Genomic DNA, 17,569 nt, shown 5'->3' with positions numbered 1-17,569 from the left:
CACATAAACTTCTCAACCTTAAAGATCCTTCAGCACATTAGAAGCCATATAAACTTAGAGGTTAACATAGATTTTTCCCTCACAACACAGAGATAAATCAGATCCAGCCTGAACTGTGTGATGTAGTAGGGAGTTGTAGTTTCTCTAGAAATAAATCAGACCCAGCCTGAACTGTGTGATGTAGTAGGGAGTTGTAGTTTCTCTAGAGATAAATCAGATCCAGACTGAACTGTGTGATGTAGTAGGGAGTTGTAGTCTCTCTAGAGATAAATCAGATCAAGACTGAACAGTGTGATGTAGTAGGGAGTTGAAGTTTCCAACAGGCCAATATTCTACGTAGTTTAGCGCATAAAACGTTGTAATTAACTTCATTGACCATAATCCATTGCGCACTTACTTGTCTTGTTTGTGTTTCTTTTACACCTGTTAAGTTATAAATAAAGAGTAAAAACTCAGACAATAAGTAAAGCTCAAACCAAGTTTATTCACCCACAGAGTCACAGCTGCATAAGACCAAGACATATTCACACAAGCACTGGTATTTAACCCTGAACCCTGCTGAGTCTCCTCCTAACTGGTATTTAACCCTTTATGCCGAGTCTCCTCCTAACTGGTATTTAACCCTTTATGCCGAGTCTCATCCTTACTGGTATTTAACCCTTTATGCTGAGTCTCCTCCTAACTGGTATTTAACCCTTTATGCTGAGTCTCCTCCTTACTGGTATTTAACCCTTTATGCTGAGTCTCCTCCTTACTGGTATTTAACCCTTTATGCCGAGTCTCCTCCTAACTGGTATTTAACCCTTTATGCCGAGTCTCCTCCTAACTGGTATTTAACCCTTTATGCCGAGTCTCATCCTTACTGGTATTTAACCCTTTATGCTGAGTCTCCTCCTTACTGGTATTTAACCCTTTATGCTGAGTCTCCTCCTTACTGGTATTTAACCCTTTATGCCGAGTCTCCTCCTTACTGTTATTTAACCCTTTATGCCGAGTCTCATCCTTACTGGTATTTAACCCTTTATGCCGAGTCTCCTCCTTACTGGTATTTAACACTTTATGCTGAGTCTCCTCCTTACTGGTATTTAACCCTTTATGCCGAGTCTCCTCCTTACTGGTATTTAACCCTTTATGCTGAGTCTCCTCCTTACTGGTATTTAACCCTTTATGCTGAGTCTCCTCCTTACTGGTATTTAACCCTTTATGCCGAGTCTCCTCCTTACTGGTATTTAACCCTTTATGCTGAGTCTCCTCCTTACTGGTATTTAACCCTTTATGCTGAGTCTCCTCCTTACTGGTATTTAACCCTTTATGCCGAGTCTCCTCCTAACTGGTATTTAAGCCTTTATGCTGAGTCTCCTCCTAACTGGTATTTAACCCTTTATGCTGAGTCTCCTCCTAACTGGTATTTAACCCTTTATGCTGAGTCTCTTCTTCCTCACTTCATCTGACCTCGGCCTAAATTCCTCCCTCCTCCCCACCTCACGGCTGTCCTGTTGACTTGTACCAGACTGTGGCCCTTCTCCTCCCCACCTCACGGCTATCCTGTTGACTTGTACCAGACTGTGGCCCTTCTCCTCCCCACCTCACGGCTGTCCTGTTGACTTGTACCGGACTGTGGCCCTTCTCCTCCCACCTCACGGCTGTCCTGTTGACTTGTACCAGACTGCGGCTGACAGACATTTTGACAGAATGTAAACGTTCTACATTCCCCTCTCTCAAACAGTGACATGAATAAGGATATTTCATATTTTCAAGTTCAGAAGTCAGAACCCATGACCTGCTATGTAAAAGAGACAGAAAAATGCACAATGGTCAATGCTATCTGGGATCCTTGGGACAACCCTAACCTTAACCCTTTTAAATGTCAACTTCAACGGGCTAGGGACGTCCCAAGGATGTATCTCTACCTGGAAATACATGATCTAAGTGATTGATGGTTGGTATTCAGCAGTCATAAAGCCTTATTTACTTTAATGAACTACTAAAATAGTGATTTTGTCAGACAGCATAGACAGCAGCTCTACACTTTATTGACTGACTGATCCATTCATCCTTCCATCCCTCCTCAGCCTTCCTGTCCTCTGAAGACCCAGTGAGGGTGGAGCTCAGTCAGAGAGCTGTTGAGGGACTGGTTAGGAAGAACATTTCTACAGCCAGAGGTGAGAGGTCACAAGTGGTTTAGATGGTAAATATTTATGTCCCCTTAGCGGTTCATCACGTCAGCAAAAGGTAATATGTTCCATCATACATGTTTATTTACATTAGTGCAAATTGTCCACTGATATAGGTGTAATTTCTCCCCCTTTTGGCTGTATGAAAGTTAATTTCCCCTCAGGCACATTCATTTGTTCTTTGATATTATGAAGGTCATTTGTGTCAAATGTACTTTTCCCCACTCATTCACCCCATCTCTTTATATTGCATATGCATATTCAGTGGCCAAATTCTGAACACAATGCCCATCCTGGCAGATCTAAACATAATGCAGCCCATTGTGACTTGTGTGCATCCAGACCTAATGCAGCTTGGAGTGATCGGATGACAGAAGTCACATTTAGGTGCCAGGTGTAACTGAGGCTGTAGATGCTCCATATCCATTACTTTGAGTGTTTTATATAATATGATTAAATGTGTTTCTTTCTGTGTTGCAGGGGCAGTCAAGAAATGGAACGGCAAGGCCACAGAACATGACATAAGCAGAGCTGTGAGAGACTACCTCAAGGCCCTGGTAGAGCCGGGGGTGGTGTTTACCACTCCACCACACCTTCAGCAGGCTGGAAAAGTGGGATTGATCTGTTTTTCATACTAAGATGGACCAAGAGTCTGTTGATTGGTTGGTCATTGGGTTAATTTGTTTTACAATATGTTGAAATTAAATGAAGCTTTATTTATACAGCACATTTCAGAAATGGATGCAACACAATGGCTTCACATTAAAAAATAATGAAAATAAACTGAAATATTTCGTACACAACACACATAAGAGGATAAAAAACAGAAAGACTAATGAGCATTCTAAGGAAATTCCATTGATTCAAATATTAATTGGACGCAATATCTAACCCAAAATATAAGCTTGTTTTTTAGGAGGGGCTCTGAAAGACACTATGGGGATGGGGTGTCCACTGAAAAGTTGACTAGTAACAACAAATGGGACATAAAAGACACCCACCATGAGACCCACTAAATCTGCCCAAGAAGCGGCAAACAAAAGAAAAACCCACAACAAACTTAAAGACAGGAAGCAAACCAAAAAGGTGGAGCAACTCAAGGTGTTGACTCTCCACATCTATCAAGACAACTGGAGCACTGGGCCAGACACTCTTAAATAGAACCTGGACCAGCTCAGGTGAAACACCTTCCCACTAACGAGATGGACAAGCCAGCAAAGGTGTAACACATACTGACTAACGGGGTGACACCAATCGGTGTGCCAAAGACACATTTCAGTTGAACAACTGACTAGAAAACAACTTCCATTTCACATAATCAACTACAATGCTTCACCTTCTACAATATAAACATGGTGTCTACTGGCTGTCAACAATTAAAACAAGAAAAAAACATGTATTTCTAAATAATAATATACAATCGTATAATTTTTTTCTCCTTTTTCTTTCTATAATCCTAAATCTCACTAGCTTCTAGAACTCTCGTCCACTTGGAACGAGCGCAAACAAAACTCAAATCAAATTGTATTAGTCACATTCGCTGAATACATGTGTAGACCTAACAGTGAAATGCTTACTTACGAGCCCAACCGACAGTGCAGTTGAAAAAAAATACAGATAAGAATAAGAGATAAAACTCATCTCCAAACGGAAAAACGTGTCAAAATAAATTGTGATCCATGGTAACACACTGGTTAAATGCACAACACAAATATTTTGACTGCCCATCCTTGAGACAATCAGCTACCAAGTTGTCGTTACCACATGCTCTAGTACATTTGGGTTGGCACATCTGAGAATGAATCCTGATATTCTAAAAGCAGCGCAACAATGTCAATATAATTCTACCCAAAAATAGTCAGTTGGTTACATTATGATTACTAAATGTTACATGAAATGTAATTATGAAATATTTGGTTGCATAGTCTTATTTTCAAAGTATTTTCAATTACATTTTGCTAGGTGGGATAGCCCAATGTTAAAACACAGTTTGTACAGTTTAATCAATAACCAATATGCAGAAACAGTTTGTGATATATTAAAACCTAAACATAAAATGGGCTGTATACACAAACATCTGCCACAATAATCATATTACTTGTATTTATTTAAACAAGCAGCTTATAAACTGCACGAGCACCAGAAACGCTGTTGTTTTGACAAGCAGCAATATATCACTGATATCGATTAAGGGGGTAATCAGGTTGAACGTGCTGTTGAAACTAACACAACTAAATAAAACACATGGAAATGGGAGATATCTTTTACCTCACTGGTTAGAGGACAACCTGCAGAAGACAGTCAGCTACATTTTAGAGTGATGCATTTCAATTTAGGGGTCGCTAAACAAAGGAACACAACACGTATTTGTCATAACTCATCGCTAAAATCATTTGTGCGAGAGGAGGGAGAGGAGGTTGCATGTCCTGTTAAAACTAACAGCTCAAAAACCACACGGAATCTGGGAATAATGTGTACATCACTGGTTAGAGGACAATTTGTAGAAAACAGCTCGCTACATTTCGAAGTGTTGCATTTTGATTCAAGTGGGTCACCAATGTGGTAAGTGTAACACAACTCTTTTTGTTAGTCACTTTTTGTTAAATCTCATAAATAGTACTCTTTCAATTCAGAGCCTGTATTTTTCCGTGAGGCTAATATCCATATCATGCTGAAATCAATAGAACAGGGGCAAACGTTTAGAGTTCTACATTGTGACATCATTAAAATACTCCTACTACAATGTTAAAACATTCTACATTGTGACATTAATTCACTGATATCATGAAACAACTCCTTCATGCATGTATTTTCTGATATTTGATCAGAGATCTTTTATCAGATTATCTCTGGTCACAGCTATGAGGTTTCTCTCCTGTGTGTGTTCTCTGGTGCACTGTCAGATCGCTAGATTGACCAAAACTCTTCCCACATTGATCACAGCTATAAGTTTTCTGTCCTTCATGTATGTATTTTCTGATGTTTGATCAGAGGTATTTTATCAGATTATCTCTGGTCACACTGATCACAGCTGAGATTTCTCTCCTGTATGTGTTATATGGTTTGTAGTCCACTTGCTAGATGTAGTAAAACTCTTCCCACATTGAGCACAGCTATAAGATTTCTCTCCTGTGTGTGTTTTCTCTGGTGTGATATCAGGCTGGTTGACTGAGTAAAACTCTTCCCACATTGATTACAGCTAAAAGGCTTCTCTCCTGTGTGTGTTCTCTGGTGTTTAGTCAGACAGCTAGACTCAGTAAAGCTCGTCCCACATTGAGCACTGCTATAAGATTTCTCTCCTGTGTGTATTCTACGGTGTGATTTCAGGCTGGTTGAACGAGTAAAACTCTTCCCACATTGAGCACAGCTATAAGGTTTCTCTCCTGTGTGTGTTCTACGGTGTGATTTCAGGCTGGTTGACTGAGTAAACCTCTTCCCACATTGATTACAGCTAAAAGGCTTCTCTCCTGTGTGTGTTCTCTGGTGTTTAGTCAGACAGCTAGACTCTGTAAAGCTCTTCCCACATTGAGCACAGCTATATAGTTTCTCTCCTGTGTGTGTTCTCCGGTGTTTAGTCAGACTGTTAGATGTAACAAATCTCTTCCCACATTCATCACAGCTATAAGGTTTCTCAACTGTGTGTGTTCTCTGGTGTGATATCAGGCCGGTTGATCGAGTAAAACTCTTCCCACATTGATTACAGCTATAAGGTTTCTCTCCTGTGTGTGTTCTCTGGTGTGATGTCAGGCCGGTTGATCTAGTAAAGCTCTTCCCACATTGAGCACAGTTATAAGGTTTCTCTCCTGTGTGTGTTCTCTGGTGTGATATCAGGCTGGCTGATTGAGTAAAACTCTTCCCACATTCATCACAGCTATAAGGTTTCTCTCCTGTGTGTGTTCTCTGGTGTGATGTCAGGCCGGTTGATCTAGTAAAACTCTTCCCACATTGAGTACAGCTAAAAGGTTTCTCTCCTGTGTGGATTCTCTGATGAATTTTAATGCCCGTTGATGAGGTGAATCTCTTCCCACAGTCAGAGCAGCAGTGAGTTCTCTTCCCTGTGGGTCTCTGCTGGTATTTCTTGAGGTGTTCTAATGTGGAGAGACTCTTCTCTGCCTTGTCAGCATCATGAGGTTGTTGAGGCTCCCCAGAGGATCCACGATAGTCACGTCTCTCTCCTGCGTGAACAACAAAGTCAGACAGATGGTTAAAGGCCCACAAAATGAGCAAGAATAGTCATATTTTGTCTTGTTTTCACATTAGTAGTAACATCGATGATTGAGTTATTCAAGTTATTAAGGTTAAATATTAATGAGGGTTTGTACACTAAGTGTTTGCCAAATTGGCACAAAACTTCACCTAACAACAACATAGACCTACTGTAGGACCCATAACTTCACCTAACAACAACATAGACCTACTGTAGAACCCATAACAATAACATAGACCTACTGTAGGACCCCTAACTTCATCTAACATAGACCTACTGTAGGACCCCTAACTTAACAACATAGACCTACTACGCATATAGAAGTAGGACTAGTCTATCTGGCCTGAGCCCAAATGTAGGCCTATAAATGTGCCAATTTGGGGATGTCTAATAGTATTTCTGATTGTCTTAACGCACCACCACCAATGAGCTGAGGAGCTTCTCAAAGCAAATTTCTCTTCACCTCAAACAGCAAGTAAACAAAGTCTAATCAAAATCAATTGCAAATGAGAACAGTTCCTCAAAGTATTTGAAAAACATTTCCAGCTCCCGCCCTTTCGATAACCACCCGGCACGAAAGGGAAAAACGTAATTCGCTGATCCAGTGGAAATGTCATAAAATACCTGATTACTTCTTATCCCTTTCACAAATAGCCAAGAACTGTGTCTGTCTCGAACTCACTGGCGCGGGAAACCGAGAGCCCAGAATTATTTTAAACAATGTTTCAAGTTCGTTGTAGACAGGCCATGTGATTTACAGGATATTTATTTGCAATGTTTTTATTTGTTGACTTTATGTAGGCAATTTTTTACATAGTTGGCAATGGCAATAAAAGTTACTTTTAGATTTGTATAATTTTCATTTAGATTTAGATAGAATGTAGATTAATCACAGACAATGATTTTGAGATACTATTATCAATGAAATTAAACTGCTCCAGTAAAATGTGAATATGAAAATCATAACTGGCACCAGATCAGTAGAAATGGTAAGATAACTTGGCACTCCAAATGTAGGTTGCCTATTACCAGCAACGTCAGAATTTACGAAGGCCAGCAGGAGGAGGTGGTTCGTGTTAGGATTTGTGTTTATTGCACTATAACCCAATGCTATATCACATGTGATTATAATATTAGCAACTGTTAGCCTGGGCGCCTGTGTGTCTGTGCTGAAAGTAACATTGTGTCCCAGATAGTGTGCGGAGAAGCTGTGGTTAACCTTGAGCGAGAACAGTATGCTTTCTATGCAGGTGCAAATAGCTCAAACAATGTTACAGAATTGTCTGACCTCAGTCTCCAGGGTGTGGGAGCGTAATCTACACAGCAACAGCGCCGGACACCAAGGAGCGCCAAGAGGCTGGGACCAGTCTGAGCGCCGGCGATAGGCTGAGCAAAGTTTAAACCACGCTCAGCCTCTACTGTGATAGGCCAACAGACGGGTTGGAACTACGTCTATCACCGTATAAGAACACCTGTTTACTAACATCCTGCCAGTTCTTTGTTCTGCCCTGCGAGGTGATACAGAGAACCCATATATACGAAAATTGCATTTACCATTTATCGCTTGAGTTTAATAAAAATACTTAAAGTATATGCGGTGACTCTGAATCACATTTTGTCCTGATACCAGATTTGAATTGACGCAAATCCCTTATATGGTGACCCCCGACAGTGATCTGGTGAAGGACTTCGCTGGACATTGGCGTGCCAGACAATTTGACCATTGCTGTCGTCAGACGGGTGTGTCTCACAACTCCAGACCGGTCAACTAAAAAGGTAAGCAGAAGCCTATTGTGAAAAACAAAATTTCTGCACATTGGCATTATCCAAATTTAGTTTTGTGAGACACCTGTTTGACATAAGTGACCAAGTTATATGATTGATCAAATTTGAAATATAAATAACAATAGCTGTTGAATGTAAGAAGCGTATGTTGTGGTGAATGCAATTTTGATTGGCCAAGTAAACGTAGGTATAACAGCGAATGTACTGTACTAGATACTGGGTATCAAGTTTGATTGTAGTTAATAAGTCGGGGACTATTAACAAGAGTGAGTGAAGTCCTGGAACTACTGTTGTCAGAACGTATGAGTGATGTACATTAGGTATTAGTCGGCGTACTAATACTGGTTTGAATGAGCTGCGGATAACGGTACAGGCGGGGACCTGTGTTATACTGAGAATGGTTTACTGATTAAAGTTCATTGGGTATTAAGTCAGAGCGCTACTGCAAAGTTTGAATGACCTGCGGGTATTTTTGAAGTTATAACATTTAGCTATTAAGGGTGGTAATAACGCTGAAATTTTGAGATTTTACATTAGAATTCACATTATAATTGAGACCCTAATCCCATTAAATAAAAAACAATTGAAAATGAATAGTTAGGAGAGAAGCCAAGTGTGTATGATTTAGGTGAGAAGCCTAGGTGAGTGTGGGTGAATACTTATATGACAGTGAATGAAGTGTATTAAGGTGAGATACTGAGTTTGTATGGTGTAAGTTGAAGCTTACTGGTGTGAATGAAGATTTGTATATTTCAGTAGGAGCTGGTATCAGTTTGAATGAGGTCAGGGACCTACAGATGAGATGTCTGTGCCAGAAGTTAAATCATTGAGTATCGGGGAGGTATAGAGTAAATATTGATTGTATTAAAGATTTGTTCTAAATGTATACTAGTTATACATTTCCCCATTGCAGGTTACTGTGACTGAGTTGATTGCAAACCGTAGTTCGGTATAAGTAGAGAATAACTGTATCGAGATTGGCCCTGAATTTATACATACCCCATTGTGTGTGACTGCGACTAAGTTAAATGTGTATTTGCTAAATAACCCTGTTTTTCAGTTAGTTTTCATACCCTTCCAGTTAAACATTTATTCTGATACAAGTAGTGAGTGATTAAATCTGGGGGAAAGGTGTATTAAGATAAAATTATAGAAAAAGTGACAGTGTAATTAATAGAGGGCGAACAAATTTATGCCCTAATTTCTGAACATATATCCCTATTTGGACGCAAACTAGACACGCGATTTTACATGGTGATTGAACCCGCTGTCTATTAGAACATTTGATGCAAGTTACCAAATTCATATGAATACTATATCTAACAATAACATTGAATTTAACATTGAGTATTGTGGTGGATGCAATTTTGAACTTGATCGATCACTCTTATGATATAACTATGAATGTAATGCACTAAATGGATCGGTTGGTGTAACGCGTATCCCAGTTTGTATGAGGGTGGGTCGGCGAACCTGCCAGTGTGAGTGTGGGTAGGATCGCAGTGTAACAGTGAATGTGATGTACCTTTAGCTTGTATGTGGTAAAGTTGGTGAACTTACTGGTGTGAATGAAGATTTGAAAGACTCGAATCGTGTGAATGAGGTACATCTGATATTAGTCGGCGTACTGAATATCATTTTGAATGATCTACGGATAAAATAACAGGCCAATAGATTTAAGGGACCTGTGTTACATTGGATGGTTACCGAGTGAATGTAGTGCATTGGATATCAGGTTGGTGTAACGCTGATGCCAGGTTTGTCTGATAGGATTATAAAGATCCGGGTTATATTGTTAAGAGTTGGGAAAGGACTATAGAGATATAATATTACATAATTTTTTTTTTTTAACTAAGCCCAAATGTATAATATTATTGAATCCGATTTATACTACAATTGATCAAATTTACCGGTGAAATGGCTAATCGGGAGGTTGAAAAAGTGTTGAAAACATTGAAGTCAACATTAGAAACTAATGGAGGAAGAGAGGCAAAACATTTTTTTTTTTATAGAGAATGGACTGAGGGCAGCATTGCCTCACATAGCGGGCTCCCAGTCGACGGGGAGCCCGGAAGAATACTGGAGACTCTGAAAACACCAGTGAAATGTAACAGAAAGTTAAGGTATACTAACATTCCAGTGGAGCTGATTTAATGTTAAAGGGACAGTACACGTTTATCACTGTAGGGTCTGTGTCTAAAGGCAGGGTACTCCTATCAACCATTAAGGAAATGTAAAACTAATGATTTGAGGGTGTACAATATACTTATTATAATTGCTAGGTTTTGTTTGTAGTAAACGTTTGGGTTAGAGGGGATTTCTAAGTTTCCCAGCGAAAAAATATCTTAAAGGGATACACACACATAAGTGGTGGTATGAATTCTAAGGTGACATTTGAATGGAGAATCTAAGGTCATTGGCGTCTGAGTTTAAGGTAATTTGATACAATAAGGTGGCGAAATTAATATTGGTGGGGTTAATAGGATCGAGATAACCTATGTAAGGACTTTAGAAATTGCCACCATAGACATGTTTTTTTTGTTTGTTTGTTTTGTAATTCCATGGGTTCAGATAACAGTGAGACACTTAGTTAATGTTTGGGACCAAGCTACAGACAGATAAGGGAAAGGGCAGACAGAGGGGCCCTCCCCACACTGCTGAGACCTTGAAGGTTGGGAGCAGAGAGATAGGAGTGACACAGACTGGGTCACGGTTACTGAGGGGAGACAGAGGGAATGAAAACTGAGTTGGTTTCAGGAACTAAGGGGCAGCACAGATAACTCTTAAAGTAGATAAGACACTTGACAGAGAATTGTTAGATTTGCGCCAGTATTGATACAAGGGCGGAGCCATGTATCAAAAGGGGGATGGAATAGGGCACTTTGTGGTGTGGCCTATTAGTTAAATATCCCTAGAGTTGGTTTGCTAGGATAATAATGGATGACATTCTAGCTAATCAAATAGAACAGATAGAATGACAGAGGTTCTAGCAGAACACATTAAAAGACTGTTAATTACTCAAACCCGTATGTCCAAGATTTTATGCTCTACAGGAGAACTACAGGAGGAGATTACCCACATGATTGGGCCAGGGGACTGGGTCTAGGTCCAATCACTAAAGAAAAAAGAACTACCTGGGTTCATATCACACAATGCGGGAGGGTAAGACACACTGACACTGCCAAACTATCACAGAGTTAAGGAGAAGAACCGTAGCTAATAAAGTTCGAGGGTCAACTCCTTAACGAAGTTTTCCCTGACCCCGCCCTCTCATCACTGTGTACGTTCATGGAAGTGAGGCTTGGCCTCTGGCTGATGTTGTGTTCTCTGGGAGAGGATGGGGCTTTACAGGACTGCTGGTTGTCCTGAGCTGTCTGACTGGGATACGATGGGGATGGTTACCATCACAGTGCTGCCAAAACCACCACCAGTTCCAACAGGCCAAGGCCAGGTTCAGCCGAACTCCTCCACCACTTCAAGACCAAGTCCCACACCATCACCTAGCTTCTCCAATCCAGTACAGGTAATAAATGTAAAGGATATCTCAGATAGCGACCAATTGGGAACTGAAACTGGCTAAGAGGGTAGGGATAATATGTGGCTAGCCTATATGAGGTATACAGCCAAAACACTTAAACAGAAAAGACTGTGTGATCTGTGGACATGCTAGACTTGTTCTGGCTACTCACCCATTTGCCCTAAGCAGCGGGGAAGGTTGGATGTGCATATTGGAGGGTTTTTACCATAACAAGCCAAATTCGACCCTGTGTAAAACTCTGAGTCTTGTGTTCCCAGAAGTCCCTCCCCAGAATGCCCCGTGGGGGGTTAAGGCATATGGGGGAGATTACAGCTGTATTACTGGTACAGGTAGGGGTATAAATTATGGGAGGCTCCCTATTGCTGACTGCATCACTAATGTCACTATTAATGCCACCTGGCCCGTTGAAGGGCTGAACCAAACTAGAGGTGTTGCTGATGTATGGTGGATGTGTGGACCTGCCAGGCGGTTGACCCCTATTCTGAAAGGAGACTGGCAGGGCACATGTGCTTTGGTCAGTCTGATAACACCATTGACTATTATTGAGGTTACAGCTAACCAACTCCTGGGATCTGCACATGACACAGAGGCTCGGAACCAACCCAGGAGATGGCAGAAACGTGACGCTCCTTGGTCCGAGGGTACAGATAACATCCACACCAACCTGTTGGGGGTCCCAATAGGGGTACCCCACGAATTTCAGGCATTAAACAGGAATGATGGCCTGTGGCATTTGTTGCCCATTATTGGCCCAGCTATTGTTGATGCTAAGCAAACTGCCTGGATCAATTATATCTACTATAATCAACAACGATTTGTTAACTACACCCACACCGCACTTACGGGAATGGCTGAACAATTGGATGCCACCTCTCGAACCGCTACACAAAATAGGCTAGCACTAGACATGATTCTGGCCAACCAGGGAGGTGTTTGTAAAATGTTTGGGGAACAATGTTGTACATTTATCCCTAACAATACCAGTCCTGGTGGGAGCATTTCAAAAGCTCTGGGCGGGTTGGAGGGGTTATCTGTGGAGATGAGGGTTTTTGCAGGTGTGGAGGAGGGGGGACTGTTCTCCTGGCTGGGTGGCTGGTTTGGTGAGTATACTGCATTGATGGTTACTGGATTTCTAACCCTAATAGTTGTATTTCTTATATTAATGTGCTGTGCTGCATGTATTATCCCGTTTGAGGAAATCTTTTACAGATGTTGCGCACGCTGCAGTTATGATGCCACTGCTTGCTCCCGGGGGGGATACTGAGACTGCCTTGACAGAGGATGATCCATGGTTTGCTATAAAATAATTAAAATTGCTTATTTTTAGTTTAATTCATTGCTTTTTGTTTCACAATATATCCTTGTAATCATTTACCCTGTATGTTGTCCTACCTTATGTCAAGGTTTAAATTTCCTGGGTGGGAGGTAGCCAACCTAGTACCTGTTAGGTGTAGCAGGGTAGACTAGAGGGTTTTTATTCTTTATACAATAAAGGTGTGTTTCTTTTAATCTTTGTATTCTGAGTGTGGCACCCTAAAAGGGTGTCAAAAGGAGGAGTCGAAATGCAACTTAGCGTATATCATTTGTTGATTTTTTCTTTGTTGATTAAAAAAAATTATAATAAAATTAATTAATAATAAACGTTTTACTATTTTCATTAAATACTATTAACATATTACTATACTGTGACCGCTGAAGTAAAGGATAATGAGTGACACCCTAGGTGTGTCAAAAGGGGGACTCATAAAAATCCCTATGTTATCTAATATGTTACTAGGGTACTGAGAACGTGTTCTGAATGGTCATTAAAGGTTTAAAGTTCCTGGGTTTATCAACAATCTGGTATGTATGTATCGATCATTGAACTTGATGGTTTCTGTTTTAATTTACACCCATGAGGGTGTAAAAAATGGGGAATTGTTAGGATTTGTGTTTATTGCACTATAACCCAATGCTATATCACGTGATATAATATTAGCAACTGTTAGCCTGGGCGCCTGTGTGTGTGTGCTGGAAGTAACATTGTGTCCCAGATAGTGTGCGGAGAAGCTGTGGTTAACCTTGAGCGAGAACAGTATGCTTTCTATGCAGGTGCAAATAGCTCAAACAATGTTACAGAACTGTCTGACCTCAGTCTCCAGGGTGTTGGAGCGTAATCCACACAGCAACAGCGCCGGACACCAAGAGGCTGGGACCAGTCTGAGCGCCGGCGATAGGCTGAGCAAAGTTTAAACCACGCTCAGCCTCTACTGTGATAGGCCAACAGACGGGTTGGAACTACGTCTATCACCGTATAAGAACAGCTGCTTACTTACATCCTGCCAATTCTCTGTTCTGCCCTGCGAGGTGATACAGAGAACCCGTATATACGAAAATTGCTTTTACCATTTATCGCTTGAGTTTAATAAAAATACTTAGTATATTCGGTGACTCTAAATCACATTTTGTCCTGATATCAGATTTGAATTGGCGTAAATCCCTTATAGAAGAGTTTCTTCTCAACTGGTTAGGCTATATTGATGTAATGGCATGAAAATAAATTGGCTGAATATTATACAATGAATTATCAACAGCTCTAACAATTTGAACCCCACAGGAAATCTACACTGGCAATTCTAGAATACTATATAGCCTAAAATCATGGCTAAACTATCATTATGACGTCATGGATGAATTCTAGAATATACTATATATCCTAGAAACCTGGTTATACTATCATTATGACATCATGGATGAATTCTAGAATATTCAATTCAAGGGGCTTTATTGGCATGGGAAACATGTGTTAACATTGCCAAAGCAAGTGAGGTAGATAATATACAAAAGTGAAATAAACAATAAAAATTAACAGTAAACATTACACATACAGAAGTTTCAAAACAATAAAGACATTACAAATGTCATATTATATATATACAGTGTTGTAACAATGTACAAATGGTTAAAGCACACAGAATATACTATATAGCCTAGAAACCTGGTTAAACTATTATTATGAAATCATGGATGAATTCTAGAATATACTATATAGCCTCGAAATCTGGTTAAACTATAATTTTGACCTCATGGATGGCCAGTCCTTGTATTCATAGTGTAGTGAATTCAGGGGGTTACCCTGAGCTGAACTCAAACCTGGGTCCAGCGACTGTCAAGCCAACACCTTATAACTGTTACGCTAAGATGTCTGAACTTCTTGACGAGGTCGCTAGGTGTTGGATTACGGTTGATACAATAGCTTTCTCTATGAATTTGGGAGTGGTTACATTTCTCCAGCCCCCATCCCCCAGCTGTTTACCAAACCAAGTCTCTGGGCAGCCATTTTGTTGCTGTTTAAATACTAGGTGGCCCCTTTAAAAAAGTCACAACAATCAATCAACCAATAACAAAGCTGTAATTCCACCACTGTTTTGCTAATAAGATGATGGATGGGGCTGGAGAAATGTAACTACTTTCAAATTCATAGACAGACCTATGGATGCAAGGACTGACCATCCATGATATCAACATTATAGTTGTAACTATGTTTTGAGGCTATACAGTGTTGATTTACATTGTTTCTGGAGTGGAGTAAAAAGCTTATTCTGGGTTCTGATGGGGTACAACAGTTGAACTAAGCTCATGAGGCATGTGTTATGTTCTTCAAGAATGAATGGCTATAAATAAATCATTTAAAAATCAAAATATGGATGTAGTAATTGCAGATTTCCCCTTTAACACCACACATCCTTCCAGTTCTCTGCTGCCAGTGACTGGAACAAATTTCAAAAATCGCTAAAGCTGGAGACTTATATTTCCCTCACCAACTTTAAACATCAGCTATCTGAGCAGCTAACCGATTGCTGCAGCTGTACATAGTCCATCTGTAAATAGCCCACCCACTCTACCTACCTCATCCCCAAACTGTTTTTATTTACTTTTCTGCACAACAGTATCTCTACTTGCACATCATCATCTGCTCATTTATCACTCCAGTGTTAATCTGCTAAATTGTAATTCTTCGCTACTATGGCCTATTTATTGCCTACCTCCTCATGCCTTTTGCACACACTATATATAGACTTTCTTTTTTCTACTGTGTCATTGACTTGTTTATTGTGTTATTGGCTTGTTTATTGTTTATTCCATGTGTAACTCTGTGTTGTTGTCTGTGTCACACTGCTTTGCTTTATCTTGGCCAGGTCGCAGTTGTAAATGAGATCTTGTTCTCAACTAGCCTACCTGGTTAAATAAAGGTGACATAAAAAAAATAAAACATCAGTTCAACAACTGCAGAGTTTGTGCCTCTGTTTTTAAGGCAGTACTTACTTGTGTTAACCAGGGCCCGTTCATCGTTAGAACCATTGGATGCCTTAAGATGCGTTTGGGAAACCGAGCCCAGAAATCCAGTTTCCTCCTCCTCCTTTTTCGATGTGACAGTCATCTCCCCCTCCTCTTTCACTCCAAAAACTGCATCCTCCTCTTTCTCTTCCTCCTCTTCTTTTACTGTAACATCCTCTTCCAATCTGAACGCGTCTTCTTCTTCTTTCACTGAAACGTCTTTCTCTTCTTTTTTCACTGTAACAGCCTCACTCTCTACTTCTTGTTTTACTGTGATAACCTCCTCTTCCTTCTCCTCTTTGACGAGAGCTTCTTTCTCCGTCCAGCAGACCTCCTCTTCATTAACAAGAGAGTAGCTTAGTGACCTCATGGTTGGAGATGTTAGCTAGCTAGGCTAATGCTAACTTAACCAGCCCGCTAGATGAATAATAAAAACAATACCGTAAATATGAAATTAAAACGGATAACTAACTAGACGACAGTAGTGGTTTTAAAATACAGTGGCTAATATACACTTAAGCGTCTAAAGAGCGTTATTGGTTCGTCTATTTTGTCTAGCAAGCTACCGAGGTGGCTGAATAACTGTTGCTGCTGTTGAAAGAAGCGACCCGTCCACTAGATTATACGTCACACTAGCAGCATTGCCTTAAAGTCGCAGACTTTGACTGGAGTGGGCAACGCAGTTGAGTAAAATGTAAATTGAATTTTCAGACAAAAAGTTAAAGGGTAGTAATCAGGGACGTAGTTAGTCCTAAAATATTAATTAGCCCCCCTTAAATAAATCAATATCAGTCAATATATTTTTTCTGTGATTTCTTATTTTCGTCAACCGTTCCATCGCATCTTAAACTTCCACTGGGACGGCACTAGGACCGGGGGAGGCTGCTGCTATGCTAGTGACTGTTTGACTTTCTTCAGCAAATATGGTGGACAGAAATACTTGGAGAGAGGGGTACCCCCTAGGCGGAAATCCCAGGGGGACGGGGGACACACGACCCCCCCATCCTGGGAAAAATATGATTTGTCCCCCCCAATATAGCACTGTAAACATAACTATGTAATTTCAATAATATTAATAATACGCAATGAAAGCACTTATGCTGATTATAGACATATAATGGCGCGTTTGTAAGTTTCAAAAGATTGCGACCCCCGCCCTTTTCCTCACAATGGTTTGATCCACTGCCAGTTCCTTAGCTGGTAAGGTAAAAGAGGGTTCGTATCTAGTGTGTGAAAGGCACTTAATGCACGTAACTGACGTGAGGTTTATCAAGTCAATCGGCCATAGCAATGTTTTTTTTTTATGTTGGCAGGGTTCACACACACACTAGCTGAATTTGCAGAGCTAGCACGCAAACTAAAGCAAACATTAACCATCAAGCTAGCTAGTACCTATTCCATTTATGTGGCGTCGTCAAAGATGGAATCTTTGCTATCGTCAGTTTATTCCAAGATCAGCATGCAGCTAGAGTGCTTCAAAGTCCCTGTGATAAGGTTAGCGATAAACTGAACAGAACTACACTCTCTTCTACCATTGTCTTAAATATA

At 40.4% G+C, this 17,569-nt stretch overlaps 1 protein-coding gene across 1 annotated transcript; it reads right to left on the bottom strand.

Annotated features, from left to right (window-relative positions):
• Positions 1-2,869: 2,869 nt before the first annotated feature.
• LOC139567290 (zinc finger protein ZFP2-like) lies at positions 2,870-16,637 on the bottom strand. The gene is made up of 2 exons (XM_071388714.1): positions 16,010-16,637; positions 2,870-6,349 (listed from the first exon to the last, which is right to left on the bottom strand). The coding sequence occupies exons 1-2, from the start codon at positions 16,389-16,391 to the stop codon at positions 5,229-5,231; spliced, it is 1,503 nt and encodes a 500-aa protein (XP_071244815.1). The 5' UTR covers positions 16,392-16,637; the 3' UTR covers positions 2,870-5,228.
• Between the last annotated feature and the right edge of the window lie 932 nt (positions 16,638-17,569).

The sequence above is a fragment of the Salvelinus alpinus genome, unplaced genomic scaffold (assembly GCF_045679555.1).
Source record: "Salvelinus alpinus unplaced genomic scaffold, SLU_Salpinus.1 scaffold_167, whole genome shotgun sequence".
In the NCBI taxonomy this organism is placed as follows: domain Eukaryota; kingdom Metazoa; phylum Chordata; class Actinopteri; order Salmoniformes; family Salmonidae; genus Salvelinus; species Salvelinus alpinus.
This window is presented reverse-complemented; position numbering and strand designations above follow the sequence as displayed.

Bases quoted from the DNA above. Each gene is read 5' to 3' on its own strand.
- LOC139567290 (XM_071388714.1), bottom strand. From the start codon at position 16,391: ATGAGGTCACTAAGCTACTCTCTTGTTAATGAAGAGGAGGTCTGCTGG. The intron at 6,350-16,009 runs GTAAGTACTGCC...TTGTTCACGCAG, and splicing joins ACGGGCCCTGGTTAACACAA to GAGAGAGACGTGACTATCGT.